The 21,210-nt window shown below is 45.9% G+C and overlaps 1 protein-coding gene across 1 annotated transcript in view; it reads right to left on the bottom strand.

Annotated features, from left to right (window-relative positions):
• The window catches only part of PLB1 (phospholipase B1), a 552,393-nt gene that overhangs the window by 378,045 nt on the left and 153,138 nt on the right, over window positions 1-21,210 (bottom strand). Inside the window, exon 17 of the mRNA XM_078647360.1 lies at window positions 11,048-11,106. Within this exon, the coding sequence (XP_078503486.1) occupies window positions 11,048-11,106 (59 nt within the window). The remainder of the gene's footprint in view (window positions 1-11,047; window positions 11,107-21,210) is intronic.

The raw sequence follows: 21,210 nt of genomic DNA, 5'->3' as shown, positions 1-21,210 counted from the left end.
ACTTTGATACCTATGATTAGTAAGCATAGCATTTGCAAAAATTACAGGAGGTTTGCAAGGGAGCAATTTAGCAAATTTGCAAAATACTTACCAGTCAATACTTTCAGCTGACTGTGTAGGTGCAAAGTATTACTATATGTCTTTAAGATATGGAGCACACACAATGTTTCCACATTCGTTGAGACTCACAAGAGATCTGAATGCCTACGTAAGGGGGAGAGGGGTAATGGGGGAGGGTTCAGGGGAGGGTTCCTTGGGGTGGTGGGAAGGGGGGGGTGTGGGGGAGTGGGAGTAAAAACTAAAAATGAACCAGGTCTATTAGCAAGAGCAATGTTAACTTTCGAAACAATGGGAAAGGAGGTAAAGCAAGACAATGAATATTATTTGATTAAGGACACTCTGCAATCTTTTTACATACACAATGGGTAAACTTAGTGTTCAATCTTGGAACGTAGGGGGGCTCCTATCAAGAGACAAACGTCTTCGATTGGGCGAATTAATGAAATTAAATCCTGTAGATATATTGTGCGTTCAGGAGACGCATGTTCCCTGGAGTTAAAGAGCTTTATTGAGCCTCAAGGGGTATAATCTGCTGATAACATCATCCCAATCTTCGAATACCAGAGGTGTAGCAATTTTTGCTAAATCCTGTTTCGGCCTGGGAGTACGTTTTCTGTCTGACTCTCATGGAAGGTGGGCAATTTTTAAATTGGCCAGCGGTATTATCATCTGCTCTGTTTATGGATCAAACTATGATGACCCTGCAGTATTCGAAGTTCTGGAAACTAATTAGCTATGTGGCAAGGTCCGCTAATCCTCTGTGGTGATTTTAACATCTCACTTTTGCCATCATTTACGGCGCTATCGCCGAAGCAGAAATATGTGGGTCGGAAACCAAGGGTGTACCGCGCTGTTAAAAGCTTGGTATGTAGCTTGGGTTTAATTGACATATGGTTACAAAACAATCCTAATGACCCAGGCTATACTTATTTTTCCCACCCTCATCAAAAACATGTCCGGATCGATTACATGTTCACCTCTGGTGATCTAGCATCCTATTCATTCATAAATAAATCGCCTAAAATAATCTCGGATCATAATCCTTTAGTATTGTCAACCACCCACGATGCCAGTTTCACTCAGCAATGCTCTTGGTCTTTTGATAGAAAGCTGCTATCTAACAATGAGTACATTAATCATATTAAAGCCTGGACAGAGGAATTTTTTAATATGAATCGCTTTAGTGCATCAAGAAATATTGTATGGGATTGCTACAAATCTGCACTAAGGGGGGAAACCATTAGTTTCCAAAATAAAGCCGGAAGAATCTTAAGAAAAGAATATGAATTGAAAATTTCAGCCCTGCCCAAAGCTGAGGAAGAACATACCGTTAGAATTACACAAAAACAAGAAGCCAGGCACTTGATGTTTCAGGTAGCAGTGTTGAAATCTGAACTAAACCCTAAACTCAGTCAGAAAGCCGCCCAAACATATCAAGCACACAGGAAACAAGTTTATGAAAGTGGAGAGAAAGTTGGTAGGCAGCTGGCACTTCGTACGCACCAGAAAAATGTTAGGAATAGCATTTCCTCAATAGTAGATAATGGGCAGACATTTACTCATGCGACAGATATCTGTCATCAATTCCAAATGTATTATCAGAGCCTCTACTCGGAGGTTGTACCAGCTACCGAAAATGATATAGCAGATTATCTTGAGAATTTTCTTACTAATTCTGAGGCTATGAAGCTTCTAGATGATACCACCAGGGAAGAGCTTGAAAGAGAAATTACTTTGGCAGAGGTGGGTTCTGCATTATCTTTATTGTCATCTGGTAAAGCAGCAGGTCCAGACAAATTGCCGATTGATCTGTTTAAAATTCTTAGTCACCAGCTGTGTCCTATTTTGTATGATTTATTCCTTGGGATACAATGGAACGGTGTTCCACCAGACTCTTGGGATGAGGCTAACATAATCGTTTTTCCAAAGAAGGGGAAACCCCCCGAGCGGCTAACTTCGTATCTCCCCATATCCTTGATTAATTCGGACTCTAAATTATATGCAAAGGTATTGGCTCTCAGACTCAGTGGGGTCATTGAATGTCTTGTCTCCCCGTGGCAGCATGGCTTTATCCCTGGTAAAGGGACTACAGATCGTACCCGCCGGGTAATTGCATTGTTTGATGCTATGGCTGCCGCGGGGGGACAGATGTCGGTGATTCTACTTGATGCTGAGAAAGCCTTTGACCGCGTCTCATTGGACTTTCTGTGGGAAGTCATGAAACGCAATAATTTCGGCCCCAAATTTATCAAATCTATTAAGTCAATGTATCTCCGCCCCAAAGCAAAACGTCTAGCAGCAGGGTCAGTATCAGGACGTATCAACATTGCTAGGGGCACTAGGCAGGGGTGTCCATGCTCGCCCCTGCTTTTTGCTTTATATATTAATCCCCTTATCTTGAAACTATTGGAAAGTAACATTATTAAGCCTGTTATTAGCTGTCATTTTGAAACTAAAGTATTGGCCTATGCCGATGATATCGCGGTTACTACATCTGACCCGATTGAGGCTATTTGTGAAATAGAGAGAGTGACCACGGAATTTGGGAGCTGCTCCGGGTACTCTCTTAACAGAGGAAAGACGATTATTCTGTGCACCGATAATACCATTTGTTCGGATCAACGAAGAGCTGAAAAGGCTATGTATTTGGGAGTTGTTGTTTGTGCTAATACTAAGTTATTAGCAAAAGCTAATTTTGATTCACTAGTGGTTAAGATAAAGGATGACCTCGATAGGGTTAATAGTCTCCATCTCTCCATTATAGGAAGAGCCAACTATTTAAAAATGAATATGTTACCCAGATGTCTCTATTTATTCCGGGCGATTCCGCTAGCTATAGATCAGAAAGTGTTAGTGCTGATTAACTCGTTAATGTCTAAATTTATGTGGCAACATGGTAAGATTCGGAGATCGCTTACGCTATTATCACTCCCTTATGATAGAGGCGGCCTTACTATACCTAACATAATTCTTTATCACTGGGCGGCGTTTTTAAAACAGCTTACTCCCTTGATTAGTGGTCTAAGTGTAGAGGGCTCGGAAGGCATTGGTGCAATACCTTCAATATATGAGCTTCTATTAGGTCAGGAGGCCAAGGGCTTACTCTTACGGAAAACTGAGGCAAAGAACTATAAGGATTTTAAGGGAGAAGTTATAGCTAGTGCATGGAGAATTTGGAATAAAGTGGCCAAATATATGCATATTGGGAAGATTAATCGATATACGCCGCTCTGGCGCTCCAATGTCATTCAAGGCCTCGATAGTGATCCTGTTGCAAGGAAATGGGACAATCTGGGAATCAAAACAATTGGTGAATTCTTAATAAATAACTTTGATACCACCTTTTTTGATTTGAAAGTAAAATATAATTTACCAAATGGAGACTTTTTAAAATTTGCTCAGGTATTTGCTAAATTAAAGGCCAAAGAGTCTCTAATTTCCCTTTCTAGAATTGAAATCTTGGATGCTATACCCAGAATGCACACCAGGATAGGGACCCTGTATAATATTCTTTTGAGCAAGATACATGATGATCTAGATAAAATCGAAATTAAATGGGCAACAAAATTAAATAGTCCTAACGTGGACATTGATAGAGTGCTAGAGATGAGTCAGAAGCTTTTTATGGCTAGCAATCCTAAAGCGCAACTTTTTAAAACATTATTTGATCTTTTTTTCACTCCTGCTAAACTGTTTTCGTGGGGTAAGCGTGAGAATGATTTATGTCCTAGATGTACTCAAGGGCCGGCAACCCTTATTCATATGTTTTGTAATTGTCCCGATTTGACTTTAATTAAGAGCATGATGTTATTTTTTTGGGAAGAGGTATTTGGTCACAAAATACCTGAGTCAGAAACTTTGTTTTTATTAGACATGATTATTCTTTAAATCTAGCAAAATCAGAAGAAAGATTATTGTTTATAGGTACAGCGGTATTAAGGCTAATTCTGTCGGCTCGTTGGAAAGAATCTGACCCGCCAAGTTTTCAGATGTGGCTAGCACGCTTCCTAGCGGTCTATAGATATGAAACTGCTATTTTTGAAACTAGAGGAGTTTAATCTAGGGCGCGTGGGGAAGTGCTCTGGCGTCCGGTTACTAACTGGAAAGCTGGCATTATTCCTAGTGGTATTGGTTGATCTAAGTATTTGTGTTTTTATTTTATTTCATTGCCCTATGTGTTTACTCTATGATTTCTTCTGTTTAATTATTGCCTTTGCTTGATTATTCGCCTTGTCTTTATCCTTTGCTACATGGTGTACTTATGTTATGTTGGTTGCTTCTACTCTTTGTAATATGACTCTTGCTTTTCCTGGTTAAAAAAAAAAAAGAGACTCACAAGAGATCACGACAGCAGTTGTGAATCTAAAAGGCCCTTTGAGCATTGCTACTAGTGGCTTCACATGTGCAAAGTCTGCTACTTTGCACAGTGTTGGCTTTATGCATACAAAGACTGCTAGACCTGGCTTCTTCGGCATGGTTTCCCTCCTAATGTTTTGCCTTTAGCCCTCCTGTTTGCTGACTTCGTTTTTGCTGGCTCTAGGACTTAGTGCACTTCACCACTACTAACCAGTGCTACAGTGCTTATGCTCTCTCCTTAAAACATGGTAGAATTGGACTATACTCAATTAGCATATTTAATTTACTTTCGGTTTATAGTAAAGTGGCACTACCTGTGGCCAGGTCTGTAAATTAAATGCTACTAGTGCGCCTGTAGCACTGGTAGTACTTTAAACATGTCTCAGGTCTGCAATTGCAGCCTGTGTGACAGTTTTAAACTGCCATTCCAGCCTGGCAAAATAAACCTTCTTCCTGGTTCAAACCTTCCTTTTAATACATATATGTCACCCCTAGAGTAGGCCTGAAACAGCCCACAGGGCAGCGTGCAGTGTCTTTAAAGGGTTGGACATGTACTTTACATTTTCCAGGTCCTGGCAGTGAAAAACTCTTAAATTAGTTTTTCACTATTACAAGGACTCCTTCTCCCATGAAATAACATTTGAGTTACCTTATTACATTTAATCATTTAATGAGCTGTAATTTCCAAATGGAAGCAGGTAACCAATTCATGTTTGGTATTGGAATGAAATATCCTAACGTATGATAAAGTCGGAAATCTAAATGACCATTTTGAAAATGGCACTTTTAGAAAGCTGGCATTTTCCTGTCTTAGCCATTTCTTGCCTGCAGACTGTCTCTGGGTCACATGAATGGGTGTAGTTGACAGTTGGGCTTTGTGAATTCTTCCTAGCTAGCTACACACAATAGGGAGCTTAGATGTGCCTGGACGGGCTGTCACTGTCAGGAATCAAGGGAGGAGCTGGGCACAGCCTCACTTACACTTGAATAGGCTTGCATACCCCCTGCAGTTAGTCTGGAGCCATGGCAAGGAAGGCTGGGAACCTGTGCACTTCAAAGGCCTACCTCTAGAAGCTTCTCCCCACTTTAGAGGCACAAATGAGGATAAACACTGGACCTCAGACACCAGCTCTTCAGTACACTTCTGGACCTGTAGATACTCAGCCAGTCAGAGGAACTGCTGTGCTGCTAAAAAAACTGTCATTCTGTTGGACTGCTGCCGTACTGTGCTGATCTGCTGCCTGCGTGCCTGTGGGAGAAAGACTGGACCTACATCTCTTGAACCCAGAACCCCAGAGTGACTACAAGGGCTAGATGGCTGGCCTCCTGATCAATCAATCATGACATTTGTATAGCGCGCTACTCACCCGGAAGGGTCTCAAGGCGCTGGGGGAGAGGGGTCCGTTACTGCTCGAAAAGCCAGGTCTTGAGTTGCTTCCTGAAGGAGAGATGGTCCTGGGTTAGCCAAAGGTGGATGGGGAGGGAGTTCCATGTCTTGGCTCCCATGTAGGAGAATGATCTTCCTCCGGCGGTGGCTCTGTGGATGCGTGGAATGGCGGCGAGGGCGAGGCTGGTCGATCGTAGCTGGCGGGTGGGCGTGTAGAAGGTCAGGCGGTTGTTGAGGTACTTGGGGCCCAGGTCGTGGAGGGCCTTGTGTGCGTGGGTGAGGAGTCTGAACGTGATCCTCTTGCTGACGGGGAGCCAGTGTAGGTCTCTCAGGTGGCCGGAAATGTGGCTGTGTCGGGGGATGTCCAGGATGAGTTGTGCGGAGGCGTTCTGGATGCGTTGGAGTCTTTTCTGAAGTTTGGCTGTGGTTCCGGCGTAGAGGGTGTTTCCGTAGTCCATCTGAACTCTAAGGAGCATAACCGGCTTTCAACAACTCTACACCTGGACTCTGTTATCTGTGAGACTGCCCTGGCAAGTGGTGGCAACCTAGTCCTGGACCTTTGGAAGTGGGCCTTATGTGCTTGCCAGCCTCTATGGATCCAGCAGAACTGACACATCTCCTTTGCCGAGGAGCGCAAATCCGAGCAGAACCGATGCATCACCGCTGCTGCGTGGACTGACCCCGTCTCAAAGACCAGCATTGCTGATGCAGCCTGCAACCTCCTTTGGAACCACCGCTGTGCAACACATCCTCAACGCAGGGCCTCGCATCTCTCATTGAAGGTTAGACTTGATGACAAAGTCGAATTCCACATCACAGCCTCACAGCTCCTTGGAACCGACATATCGCCCCTTCTGCACGATGCATCCTCGTTGCCAGACTTTGCTTTGCAAGCTCTCGCCTACAGGATCTTGGATGATGATGCATGCCCTTGCACATAGTATACTCATAGCACTTTGGAAACCAGGATTTAAGTTACTCTGTTTAGCAGGCCTAAGTGGGTCCTTGTAGCTGGCCAGCATACTATTGCAGTAGACCTGTACGTGTGACTTTGTCCCGGTCTGGTGCAACCAGATCTCCACAGTTGGCGCTCTGTGCTTTTTGGAGCTGTTTTCGCTAAAATGCTTTAAAATTGCATATCTCCGGTTCTACTGATTGGATTTTTTTTGTTTACTTGTTGGCACTGAGTTGGACAATGAGCTGTCCTTTTGTGGCATGAAGCAGAGGTGAGATGGGTGATGCAGAGTCTTTGCGTTCGGGAAGACCACGCAGCCACAGTGGTTCTGCTGGGGGCTGTGCCACGCAGCAAAAGAGATACATCAGTTCTGCTGAGTCTTGTCATGGTGAATTCATAAACAAACCCCAAAGTTAACCTTTGCTCAACCCTCTGGTAGCTTGGTACACAGCAGTGAGGCTTAACTTAGAGGCAATGTGTAAAGTATTTATGCAGCACATTAGACATTAATAAAGTGAAAATCCAACAAAAATCCTACACAAAGTTATAACAATTGAGTAAGTTTTAATAAATAAAACAAGACCAAAATTACAAAAATCCAATCATTTTAACCAGAGATATTCAGGTTTAAAGATTTTAGTGAATATAGTGCAAAAAAGCGCAAAGCGCCAACTGCGGATATCTGGTTGCGCTACACCGGAGCTATATAACAAGTTCAGGATAACTGTGATGGAGTGCGGCCAGCTGCAGGGTCCCACTTAGGTCCGCTGAACACAGTACCCTAATATTGGTTGCAAAGAGATGCAGAGTCCTGTGTAAAGGATGCATCACGCAGCAGAGGCAATGCGAGGTCCAGGCGAGGAGATGCGATGAGCAGCGGTTGTTTCTGGGAGCTGGACAGAAGATGCAATGTTCTTGTGTGGGGATGCGCCACACAGCAACAGTTCCAGGGAGTCGAGTTGGGTGATGTGATGTCCTTTTGTGGACATGTGGTGCACAGAGCTGGTTCCAATATGCGGCGATGGGCGATGCGAAGTCCTTGCGTTGGGGAAGACCACACTGCCAAGGCAATGCAGCAGATCTGCTGGGGGCTGTGCCATGCAGCAAAGGAGATGCATTGGTTCTGCTGAGTCCACAAATGGGCTGGAAGAGAAACTTTTCGGTCCACTTTCAAGGGTCCAGGACTGGGATGGCATCACTTGGCAGGGCAGGACTCACAGTTGGCAGAGTCCAGGTGCAGGTTACAAAGGATTATCCCTTAGGGTTCATTTGGTGGTCCAGGCTACAAGTTACAGATCCGGACATTGCCGCTCAGGCATGAGGGCAGCAATCCATCAGGGTAGCAGTCCAACAGGGTAGCAGTCCAAGTGAGTGGCAGCTCTTCCAGCTGCACATCAGTCCTTCTTTCTGGCAGTCTTTCACAGGTCCACAAGTCTACTGAAGTGTTGATGTCTAAGGTCCAATATTTATACCTTTGAAGTGCTCAGGTCTCCTCCCTCCCCTGCCCTGGCTCCCGACTGACTACAGGGGTTATGCAGTCCTTTGTGTGTAGGCAGAACGTAGCCTACTCTGGTGTAAGTGGGGCTGTGCCCAGCTCTGCCCCCATCCTGCCAGCGATGGCTCATCCAGACACACCTAAGCTCTCTATTGTGTGTGGCTGACTGGGAGGAGTTCAACTGCTTACTACACACAGTCCAGTGACTTGGAAGTATTTTGCAGGTTCTAAAATGGCTGAGGAAGGAAAATACCAATTTCCAAAAAATTACATTTTTAAAATTGCAATACAAAATGTGACTGTAGCATTAAAGAGGATTATTCATTACAATTCCAAAGACACCCAGTGTGCGTGGGTTACCCGCTCCAAAATAGATGTTATAACTTATTAGATGTAATAAGATCACTCCAATGTTTTCCTGCAAGTGAGGCAGGCCGTCCAGTAGTACAAAACGAATTTGAGGGTTTTTCACTACCAGGACATGTAAAACTTAAAATTCCAGCTCCTAATTTTGACATACACTTCCCTCTGCTCTCTTGGCGGGGTATGGCCTACTCACTGGGTGACTTGTATATATTAAAGGTTTAAGCCTGGCAAGAGGTTTACTTTGCCAGGTCAAAATTGCAGTTTAAACTGTACACATAGGTGCAATGGCAGGCTTGAGACAGGCTGTTAAGGCTACTTAAGTGAGTGGCACAGTGAGTGCTTCAGGCCCACTAGTAGTATTTAATTTACAGGGCCTGAGTACATATAGCACCACTTTACTAGGGATTTACAGGTAAATTAATTATGCCAATCAGGTATAAGCCAATGTAACCAGGGTTTAAGGAAATGAGCACACTCACTTTAGAACTGGTTAGCAATGGTAAAGTGCACAGAATCTTAAGGCCAACAAAACAATATCAGAAAAATATGGAAGTGTAAGGCAAAATGTTTGAGGCAGACCACCATGAGGCTGGTAGTTCTAACATGGAGAAAACACAGGGGCATATTATCAAGGGTGGCGATAGGGAATTTTCGCCCTATTAGCAAGCTGTCGCTAACAGAAGTTCGCGACAGCTTTTAGGTGATAGTGAGCGGTTTGGGGCCCGCTTTGCATGTTAGCGATATTTATCACTAATGACATGCAAAGTGGGCGTACCCAAACTGAAAACAGTCGCTAACATCGCTATCGCCTATTAGCAAGGCAGGCGTAGCGATGGAAATATTCGCGCTAAGCGCGAATATCTCCAAATACTAACACCTGCCCAGACCAGTGCCATGTTATCCAATGGGAGGTGGATAACATGGCTAAGAGCATTTCGTCGCTAATGCGTGAATATCGCTGCATTCTCAGCGATATTCACGCATTTCGCCGCTATCGCCGGAAAATGTATCGCTTTGGAGATAAACGTTGCTAATAGCACGTTAGCTCAGCGATAAATTCCGGCGATGCTCAGCGATAAAAAAATTGTCACTAAGCCTATTTAGCGATAAATATAGCTACTTGTTGGTAATATGCCCCAAAATTTGTTCCTGTCTGCATTATCGAAAGAATTTCGGACCATGGCAGATATGAGAACATGGATGTGCAGCCTTTGCAAGTGTATATGCACACATGTTGGTTATAAATAATTTTACTTGTCATTGAGTTGACAATAAAAAAGCACAATCCACGCACAAGCATGCTCTTTAAAAGAAGGTGAAAATGTGTGCATTGTTTTACCATTTGTGTAGTTGAAATGGAACAAACTAATTTTGCCTCGAAAATTTTCCTAACTTTCACAGTGGAAAAATTGAGAAAGTTTACTTTAACCACTTCTTTTTCTAAGACATGGGGGGGAAATCAGTTTGCATTATATTTGTCTGGTTCAAAGACCATTGTACACCGTTTCTAACTGCACAAGCATCATACATTCTGAAAACACATTTGTCAATTTTTTGCACCTGTGCAAAGTTTCTGTAATCTAGACCGGAACTCACGTGTACTTTATGGAAGTTTAGAAACACAAGAGTTTCGTTTCAGTGTTTGAGGAACTTTTAGCTTTTCTTTGAAGGGAAATGTGTGTGCTGGTGGTTGACACATTTTCATTCCCCTAAAAAATGAGCCTAAAGGTGTGGCGCTTTTTTGCCAGGAACACACTGATCCCTTCCAAAGTTGTGAACATTGGAACTGCGGATTCCAGCTGTTTACAGGTATTAAAATGGACATTGTTCTGCCTCCAGGAAAGGTGCAGGGAGTTTCAGCACTCAAATAAAATGTTAACAACAATAGAGCTCTAAGTCACTGAAAAGGCTTTTTATGGCCTTCTGCTGTTATTTGAAGCCTTCATTGGGTGGCGCTGCAAGTCTGGTATTTCGCCTCACTTAAAGGAATTTCGGGGCACATTATCAAGGTCCGATGTTAAAATTATCGCCGTTTTATCGGCAGGAAACTGCTGATAAAACGGCGATAATGGGCTTGATAATACGTCCTTGTTAATTCCCATAGAAGCCCGTGTTAACATCAGAACATGGGCTTCTATGGGAATTAACAAGGACGTATTATCAAGCCCATTATCACCGTTTTATAAAACGGCGATAATTTTAACACCTGTCCTTGATAATATGCCCCTATGTATGGTCTTGCTGCCTCATTGTTCCAGTATTGGACTGGTGCATCAACAACCCACCTCATTTGCTTATGCCACACATAACCTGGGTGGTTCTGCACCTGTGGAAGGAGATGGTCACTTCGGAGGAGATAAGACGTGCCAAGGTGCTCTCGTCTCTCAGTGCCACACCCCAGACAGTCTATGCATCCTTCTATACTTACTGTGAGCGAGTCTCCAAGTGCGGCAACAACCTTTATGTCTGCAGGCCTCAGGCTGTGAACTGGAAAACAAAAACAAGTTTAATACCTATATGCGCTACAAATGATGGATTAACACACGATTTATAGTTTATCTGTTGTATATGTACTGTAAATCAACCTTCCACTGAGTACAGGGCTAGCATACTGCTCTTATGCTTTCTATGATGACGTTTATATCATGGCTATGCTATACACCTATTGGATCCATTCTTGTGTGCACTGTGGGCTTCCCCTCAGTTTATGCCACACATCATCCCATTGGTAGCTCTTCTCCTGTGGGTTGAGCTACACCTCCTGTCTCTACGACATACTTTTGTGTGCACTAAATCAACAGTCTGACTATGTTTTCTTTTGTGTGTACCAACTTTACGTTTTGACCATGTTTTTATTTGTTTTGCTGTACTTTGTATAACATCTGTATATTAACTTTTGCATACTTGAGATGATTTGCAAACATTGTGCATATACACAAATACAGTTTATTTTGTGTAGTGCTGACATGAAGCCATGCTCAAAGAATAACAAACTTTAGGAAGAAAATGCATGGTCCCTCAGCGAGGAAGGGCGAACCTGACAGCTGGAGCCTGCCTGACCCTGCCCCACGGTGTGCTCTGGTGCATTTATAGGGGTGCAGGTATCAGGGATGAAGGGCTGATGGACAAGGCAGCTTTCAGATTCAAAGTTATCGTGAGACAGAATCAGGGTCGGATTGGTAACGCGAGCACTCGGGCAATGGCCGAGGGGCCGGTACCCGATTTCCAGCTGTGGGCTGCTTTTTTGGGCAGCCTGGCGTGCTGCTTTGGGCGGTTTCTGCGTTCTTAGGATGCCGCCAGCGGCCCAGTGGGTTCCTGAGTGGCCTTGCTGGAGGCAGATGGGTGGGGGTTTCACTCCCTTTCTCTCGCTGGGCCGGCCCATTAATTTATGCATATTGAGCGGGGGCAGGCCTGAGCAAAAGTGTCCTCTCTTGTTTTTAGGTGTATAATCCGTGCATTTTTTTACAAACCCCCCCCCACCAATTTTTTTTAAATAACATTTCGCCGAAGCTGTGTTTTGAGGAAAGGCAATATGCAAATATGGGCCACTTTTTTTTAGTGTGCCCGGGCCGATTTCTAATTCCAATCCAACCCTGGACAGAATTTGCGGTGGCTGGGGTGAAATTATCCAGCCGCAGGACGTTGGTTTAGGCTGTCGCCACGAGGAGACCTGTCTCCATTTTGCATAAGTATAGCCCTGAATATTGTCAGCGTTTGCTTTGAACTCAGGTTGCTCGTCAGCATTTCACGAGGAGCTGTTTTTGGTAACAATCCATATATTTGCTTCCAAAAAACATGTGCATATGAGTTTTAGTTTATCCCTAAGTCACTAGTAAAATGTTCTGCAGTCGTCTTTTTAGGTTAAAACACATAAAAGATGCCAAGGATTTTAAAACAAGAAAAAAGGAAGAGCCTACTGGTATCTTGAAGATTTTGAGGAAGATGCCTCACCCACAATTTATTATGCCATGCTTCATCATTGGCGGTTCCCCACACCTTGGCAGGTAAATACCACCTTGGTGGACTCAACCATTTCTGGGAGTTCTTATATAAATGCCCAATGGATTATTGTAGGGTTCCAGATAAATATTAAAAATATCTGGAGGTAAGCCCAAGGAGTATCCTTTATTAATGGGTACCTCAGATATGATTAATAACCGCCTGTATCGGATACCAGATAAGGCTCAATGGCTCATTTATCTGATAACTTTATGTCAACATGTTTCGGCCATTAAAACAGCCCGTAAGAGTCTCCAGCCTCCATCGCAAAGTGGCTCCATTAAAAAATATATTACACTGGGTTTAGACACCTGCTCCAGATATCCCTGTGTGCCCAGCATTTTTGAAGGGATCATAATAATAGTCATAAGATAACACTAGTGGTTATCACTGTTCTGGGACAGTTAATTTTTTTTGCCCAGTCACTGTTTTGATTCGTAAAGTAGCATAGAGGGTTAATATTCCTGCACATCGTAATATGAGATTTATATTTTATTTAAAGAGTTAAGTGGGCTACTGCCTTTGACACTTACAGTTCATAAGTTGCAAGCCTACTAATGCAGCGCAGTGATCTACTTATCTGCATCAAGGAGCAGCGTGCAAACTGTAAGTCATGGGTTTAAATCCTTATCATTTTTTTCTTAATCGTGTTATTCTGAGATGCAATGAAATGCTCCTTTAGAAAGTAATAAAGTCTTGTTAGTGCAGATAACCAGAATCACTGTGTTATGTGTTATATCATGATTTTGGGCCCTATATACAAAGGTAAACCTAGATGTTTGGTCAAAATTTAGACTAAGCGTCTACGTTTACGACTGTGGAAATTCACAAGGGGCATTTACGAGCATTTACGAGTACTACTCGTAAATGCCCTTTGTGAGTTCCCAAAGTCATAAACTTAGATGCGTAGTCTAAGTTTAGACCAAACGTCTAAGTTTACCTTTGTGAATTAGGCCCTTAGTGTTTCTCCGACCATTTACTCTTAAATACAATGTCTACAAGTATGGGCAACATGATGCATACACCTTAGAATTTTCATTGTCTTATGTAACATTTTCTTTACATTAATTTACTCAATTGTATAATTTATTGTGCATCTGTCTGTGATGTAAACCGCTCTAACACCCTACACTGGGGTGAATAGCGTTATAAAAGAATTAATTTAAAAAAATCGTAGGTGCCATTTAAGTCAATATTTCTGTAATTACTCATACAGACAGATAAATCTTGCATTCTTACAGCCCAAGCATAACCCCTACATAGGAAGTTAAACAAAGTTAAAAACCGGCTTTCAATAGTTTCTCTTAAGTACATGTGAAGTGCAGTGGCGGTCGGCACATGTAAGAGCGGTGAGTGGGGTGGGGGGAATTTGACAGACGACAGTATAGGTAAAATTAAATAGAAAAATTAATACAAATACTTATCTTGTGCTTGCCACATCGCCGAGTCGGTGATGCAGCGAGCTAAGATATGTTGGGTTTATTTATTGTACTATTTATTTTTACCTATACCTTTGTCTGTCAACTTCCTCCCCCTCCCCTCCCTTGCCCTACCGCTCTTACCTGTGCCGGTTGCCACTGGTGAAGTGGTAATATGCTGTGCGTCTTTGTTTCCTTCCATTCCATTCATCTAGGTGCTAGTCTTCAAATGGCTCCCCCAGTATAATACTTGAACAAAAAGCCTTTTAAACCAGGACTTTGCTTTTGGATCTAAATTCCTGCTTGCCGCCTTCAGCGGCCGCTCCCCAGGCCACGCCCACTCCTATTGGCCACGCCCACTTGGGGCTTTAAAAGGAGCTGAATACTAGCTCTGTGCATCGGATTGCTCCCCTGCCTTCCGCGGGAGCCACAGCCTTAGACAAGCCCATTTTAAAAAAACTTTATTTCACTTATACAGCGCTCGCTCGCGCTTTATTTTAAAACTGCCTACCTGCCTCCAGGGACTCTCCCTTGCCTCTGTTATCGCCGCGCAGCCCAAGGTGACGCTGCAGCGGCCATCGAAATTCCTGCTTGCCGCCTTCAGCGGCCGCTCCCCAGGCCACGCCCACTCCTATTGGCCACGCCCACTTGGGGCTTTAAAAGGAGCTGAATACTAGCTCTGTGCATTGGATTGCTCCCCTGCCTTCCGCGGGAGCCACAGCCTTAGACAAGCCCATTTTTAAAAAACTTTATTTCACTTATACAGCGCTCGCTCGCGCTTTATTTTAAAACTGCCTACCTGCCTCCAGGGACTCTCCCTTGCCTCTGTTATCGCCGCGCAGCCCAAGGTGACGCTGCAGCGGCCATCGAAATTCCTGCTTGCCGCCTTCAGCGGCCGCTCCCCAGGCCACGCCCACTCCTATTGGCCACGCCCACTTGGGGCTTTAAAAGGAGCTGAATACTAGCTCTGTGCATCGGATTGCTCCCCTGCCTTCCGCGGGAGCCACAGCCTTAGACAAGCCCATTTTTAAAAAACTTTATTTCACTTATACAGCGCTCGCTCGCGCTTTATTTTAAAACTGCCTACCTGCCTCCAGGGACTCTCCCTTGCCTCTGTTATCGCCGCGCAGCCCAAGGTGACGCTGCAGCGGCCATCGAAATTCCTGTTTGCCGCCTTCAGCGGCCGCTCCCCAGGCCACGCCCACTCCTATTGGCCACGCCCACTTGGGGCTTTAAAAGGAGCTGAATACTAGCTCTGTGCATCGGATTGCTCCCCTGCCTTCCGCGGGAGCCACAGCCTTAGACAAGCCCATTTAAAAAAAACTTTATTTCACTTATACAGCGCTCGCTCGCGCGCGCTTTATTTTAAAACTGCCTACCTGCCTCCAGGGACTCTCCCTTGCCTCTGTTATCGCCGCGCAGCCCAAGGTGACGCTGCAGCGGCCATCGAAATTCCTGCTTGCCGCCTTCAGCGGCCGCTCCCCAGGCCACGCCCACTCCTATTGGCCACGCCCACTTGGGGCTTTAAAAGGAGCTGAATACTAGCTCTGTGCATCGGATTGCTCCCCTGCCTTCCGCGGGAGCCACAGCCTTAGACAAGCCCATTTTTAAAAAACTTTATTTCACTTATACAGCGCTCGCTCGCGCTTTATTTTAAAACTGCCTACCTGCCTCCAGGGACTCTCCCTTGCCTCTGTTATCGCCGCGCAGCCCAAGGTGACGCTGCAGCGGCCATCGAAATTCCTGCTTGCCGCCTTCAGCGGCCGCTCCCCAGGCCACGCCCACTCCTATTGGCCACGCCCACAAGCAACCCTACAAAGCATGTGCTTTCACCGTACGCGCAGCGGACGGGCACAGCGGGCGCGCCTAAGGCAAGCCCGTCTGCGCCCGTCCGCGCCCAGACGGGCCCTGGGCCCCGGGATGCTGCCCTTTTTATATCATACTCACCTGCTGCACTTAGAACTCTGCAGCAGCCTTCTTGCACTCTCTCATCTACAACCTGGGACCGCCTGGCATCTCTCGGCATCGCGGCCGACTTGCCCTCCCCCAGACTCTCCCGTGCACCTGAGTCGCCTCTTGCACCGTCGGAAACTCGCATCCGCATATTATATCTCAATACTCGGTCTCTTCCCCAACACCACATCGATATTTTTCTCCTGCTAACCGCGGAAGATCCAGACATCCTGCTGCTCACTGAGACCTGGCTGACTGATCTTTCCCTCCCTGACATCTTGGCCGCTCTACCCCCCAACTACTACCTGTTGAACGCCAACCGGCCTCACGGCCGCCGTGGTGGCGGGGTTGCAGCAATCATTCGCAAAGACCTACCCCTTATTAAGTCTTCATCTCTATGCCTTCCCGACGTCGAAAATCTGGTAATCAGCCTGCCAACCGAAGCTGGGGCCTTGACCCTCATTGTCTTATATCGTCCCCCTACCCCCATGCCCCTGTTCCCTGCCACTCTTTGTGAACAGCTCACTGCCCTAATGACTTCCTCAGCCTGTGTTGCCATATATGGCGACTTTAATTACTGGTTCAACCACGCTGATGCTGGTCCCCACGCTACTGAATTGTTTGAGGCACTTTCCAGCCTCAACCTGACACAGCATGTTACCTTTCCCACTCACACTGGGGGCAACATCTTAGATCACATTTGGACTCAGGGTATATCGCTCCTTGGTCCTACCATCTCCCCCTGTGTCTGGTCAGACCATTTACTGATTGAGTCATCTATTCTTATAAAGGGCCTGGTCAGGCCCACCCTCCAGCATGGAGGGTCTGCTCGGAACTGGAAGACTCTCGACTCACTTGCTTTCTTCTCTTTACTCGCCAAAACTCAGCCTCTACTTCTTGAGTCCTCAGATGTCAATACTATGGATGCCAATATTTCACACTGGCTAACGACGGCTAGCGACGCATGTGCACCTCTAATCCGCTTCTCTCGCTCTCACCCTAATAAGTCCCACAAATGGTACAACTCCATTTTAAAACAACAACATCTGGAGCTGCGCCGATTGGAGCGTAGATGGCGGCGCCATTATCTTGGCCCCGACAGGGAAGCATATGTGTCTGCGCGCAAAGCATACAAAGTCGCAATCACCACTACCAAAACCACTTTCATTTCTAACAGAATTTTAACAGCCCCCAACAGATCTAAGGAGATATTCAAAGTCCTTGGCGAACTGACATCGGACGCCAGGACACTCCCAAATCCGCCGTCTTCCTTAGAATCTTGTACCGCCTTAAACTCTTTCTTCATCGATAAAATCACTACCATCAAGAATTCCATTCCTCATTCACTTTTTTCTGTTACAACAGCTCCACTTCCTGTTAACACATTCACTCTCTCTCAGTTCCCCGCGCTCGACCCGGAATCTCTTGCCAAACTGTCCACTCGCGTGAAATCTGGATCCCCTAAGGACTGTTGCCCTCCCTCCGTGCTTCGCGACATTTGTCACTCCCTTCCCCACTGTATTCTCCCTTTACTTAATTCCTCCCTTAACTCGGGCATAGTCCCCAGCTCATTCAAAGAGGCCGTATTGGTGCCTCTCTTGAAAAAGCCAGGTGCCGATCCAGTAGCCCTGACTAACTACCGCCCTATTTCCCTCCTGCCCTTCCTATCTAAAATCCTCGAGGCTCACGTCACGACCTGCCTCTCACATTTCATCGAGGAGTCCAACTTCCTGGCGCTCAACCAGGCCGGGTTCAGACCAGCCCATTCCACCGAGGCCGTGATCCTCGCTGTGCTGGACAACCTTAGACGCAATGATGACAGAGGACTACCCCAGGCATTAGTCCTACTCGATCTATCGGCGGCATTTGACACGGTGGACCATAACATCTTAATCCACCGTGTCGAATCCGCTGGAGTCTGTGGGGTCGCTCTGTCTTGGATTAAATCCTTCCTAGAGGAGAGGTCCCAGGCAGTTAGCATGGGTCCTTTTCGCGCCACCAGCGTCTCTTCATCCTGTGGAGTCCCTCAGGGATCTTCTCTGTCTCCCCTTCTTTTTAATTTGTACCTCCAACCCCTCCTTCACTCCTTAGGCAAGTGGGATATCACCGTGTTTAACTACGCGGATGATTTACAAATTATTTTTCCCCTCACTTCTCCTGATGCTGTCATTAACTTCCAGACTGCCATGACACATATCCAGCACTGGATGAACCAAAACCAACTCAAGCTCAACCCGGGCAAGACTGAGCTCCTTCTCCCTGGGAGAAGTGCCACTTTCTGGGGCCCTCAGTACTGGCCGAGTGAGCTCGGAACACCTCCCTCTCCTGCTGGATGTGTCAAGAGCCTCGGAGTCTTGATTGACTCCGGGCTCACCCTCAAGGCACAGGTGAGCGCAGTAACATCTTCCTGCATGTTCCAGCTCTACAGGATACGGAAAGTCGCTCACCTCTTATCGCCTGAAGCCTTGCTGCAGGTCCTAATAGCCCTGGTGATGTCCCGGTTGGACTTTTCGAATTCAATCTACTACGGTCTCCCTAAATCTCAGCTGTCTAGGTTGCAGATCATCCAAAACCAGGCTGCTCGGCTGGTCTTTAAAATCCCCAAATGGCAGTCGGCCCAACCTCTACTACGCCACCTTCACTGGTTACCAGTGAACGAAAGAATCTCTTTCAAGGTTCACTGTCTGGTTTTCAAAGCTCTCACAGGTCCCGCCCCTGCGTTTCTCAAGTCCCTAATCTCCTCCTACTGCCCCCCTCGTACCTTGAGGTCCACCCACCTCCAGCTCCTTGACGTCCCCCGTTTCAAACTCTCTAGATCGGGTGGCCGCAGCTTCTCTTGTTTAGCCCCTAAGCTGTGGAACTCCCTCCCCCTCTCTCTCAAGTCATCTTGTTCCCTTCTCTCTTTCAGGAAATCCCTAAAAACACTACTTTTCCCCCACTAATTTTCTTTTCTCTCCCTTGTCCCTCCTCCTCTCTTCTTAATCCGATTAGCGCCAGGAAACCTATGGTGACAGTGCGCTCAAGAAATTTGTTATAACATAACATAACATAACATCTGCTGGAAGTTCAAATTAGCAAGCCCCGTGCTGCCTCTAGGTTGCTGCTCCAAACTGAATGCAGACAATATGCGGATGCTGCTAAATTACGTCCCGGTGTCGTAAAATTACACATGGACAAATTCAGCATGTTTCCCTGGGTCGGCTGGATCCCAGATTGGGCCTAGAAATAGCTGCCTTAGCCAGAATCCGGCAGGATCACAGTACTTTCCATCACTGATCATACCCCGACTCAGAAACACACACGCTCACCACAAACTCACAGACGTGCCCAAACACAGACACAATTGTGCACTCATGGGGTGCACATGCACACAGGCACACACTTAAAGAACATCCATAAAACACCATTGCATGAGAGGAGACATGAATGTGGTAATGGACCCTCAGATAGATAGATTAACTGGGGCAGAAAGTGCAAGGGGTAAGGAACCATTGGAGGGATTCATTACAGAAATGGGAATAAGTGACTTATGGCGAGCGTATAACCCAACAAACCGACAGTACATGCACACCGCAGCCAAGCATAACAGCCACTCCAGAATAGATTATCTGTTTACACTGAAAAGTCAAGCGGGCAATTTTTAGATGCGTCTTAATTAGCACAAGGGATGTCAGATCACTCCCCACTGGTGGTTAAGATACAGGGACCAGTCAAACAAAACACTCTTCCTCCGTGGCTGGAGCCTTGGTATTTCAGAAACAAAGAATTCACAGTGGAGTGCAGTTGCGAATGGAGCAATACTTTCAAGGAAGCGAGGGCCCAGTAGAGACTGTATCCACCCTATAGGAGGCATACAAAACTGTGATTAGGAAATATATTCCAGTTCAAATAGGAGTTCTTGAGAAAGAGCAAAAAAAAGAGGTGGCAGAGCTTGAGAAAGACGTGGAGCAGTTGGAGGCATAAGCAAAAAGAATTGAGAACTTTGGAGGAGCAAAGGGCAAGGACACACATACTGGCCACACAGAGGAAGTTATATGACATAGGCGACAAGGCAAATAAGTTAATCTCTTGGCTAGAAAAAAGAGACAGGGAACACAGTTGGGTCCTGAAGATAAATACACCGGGGGGGGACTAGACACAGAACGGGAGAGGAGATAGCGGAGGCATTCGCACAATACTACGAGGCACTCTATGCCTCCACCAAGGAGTGCGAAGCTGCTGATTGTGCTGACTTATTGTGAGAGATCAATTTTCGAGCACTGGGAGGGGAGGATAGGGAGTCACTTGATGAGGATTTTACAGTGGAGGAGATTGCCAGCGCACTCATGGACCTCCAGTCAGGGAAGGCAGCTGGACCCAACGGTTTGCCTGTGGAAATGTATAAATGCGTTGCAAGTAAAATTGCACCACACTTGCTAAATATGTATCAGGAATCCTGGGATAGGAGGGAATTGCCCTTAGACATATGAACGGCGATGGTCGTGGTGATACCCAAGAAAGGTAAACTGGGTGATGAGTGTGGTTCCTATAGACCGATATCGCTAATGAATGTGGAGGCAAAAGTACTAGCCAGGGCGTTGGCGACCAGGCTACGGACAGTTATTACCACACTGGTTCATCCGGACCAGGCTGCATTTATACCACACAGGGCAACGAGACTCAATCTGAGGAGAATATATGGGGTGCTACACTGGTTCAAAACCAAATGCAAGGAAGACACAGTGCTTCTCTCCCTAGATGTGCAAATGGCATTCAATAGTATTGAATAGCAACATGTGTTTGAAACGTTAACCAGATTGGGCTTCTGACCTAAGTTCTGGTCATGGGTAAGACTCCAAGACCCAAGGGCCAGAGTGAAAGTAAACGGAGCGGTATCGCGCTCGTTCCCATTGAGGAAGGGCACAAGGGAGGGTTGCCTGCTCTCAACCATGTTGTTAGCATTGGCATTGGAGCCGTTGGCGCCCTGGGTCTGAAATGATCCAGTTATAACAGGCATAGAGACAGGGTGTGCTTGGGAAGATAGAATATCCCTCTATGAAGACGATGTGCTCCTCTACCTGGCGAAGCCCCTTAGATCAGTGCATCGGGTGCTGCACATCTTCCAATTGTTTGGCAGCTGCTCTGGATATAAGATAAACTGGGGTAAGTCCCTGATCGGTCCCTTACTGGGAGGAGTCCTGCAGAGACTGACTGAAACAACTCCATTAGTAGTTAAACACAC

The sequence above is a fragment of the Lissotriton helveticus genome, chromosome 6 (genome assembly GCF_964261635.1).
Source record: "Lissotriton helveticus chromosome 6, aLisHel1.1, whole genome shotgun sequence".
Classification (NCBI taxonomy): domain Eukaryota; kingdom Metazoa; phylum Chordata; class Amphibia; order Caudata; family Salamandridae; genus Lissotriton; species Lissotriton helveticus.
The sequence above is the reverse complement of the archived record's forward strand: the minus strand, read 5'-3'. Positions and strand labels throughout refer to the sequence as shown.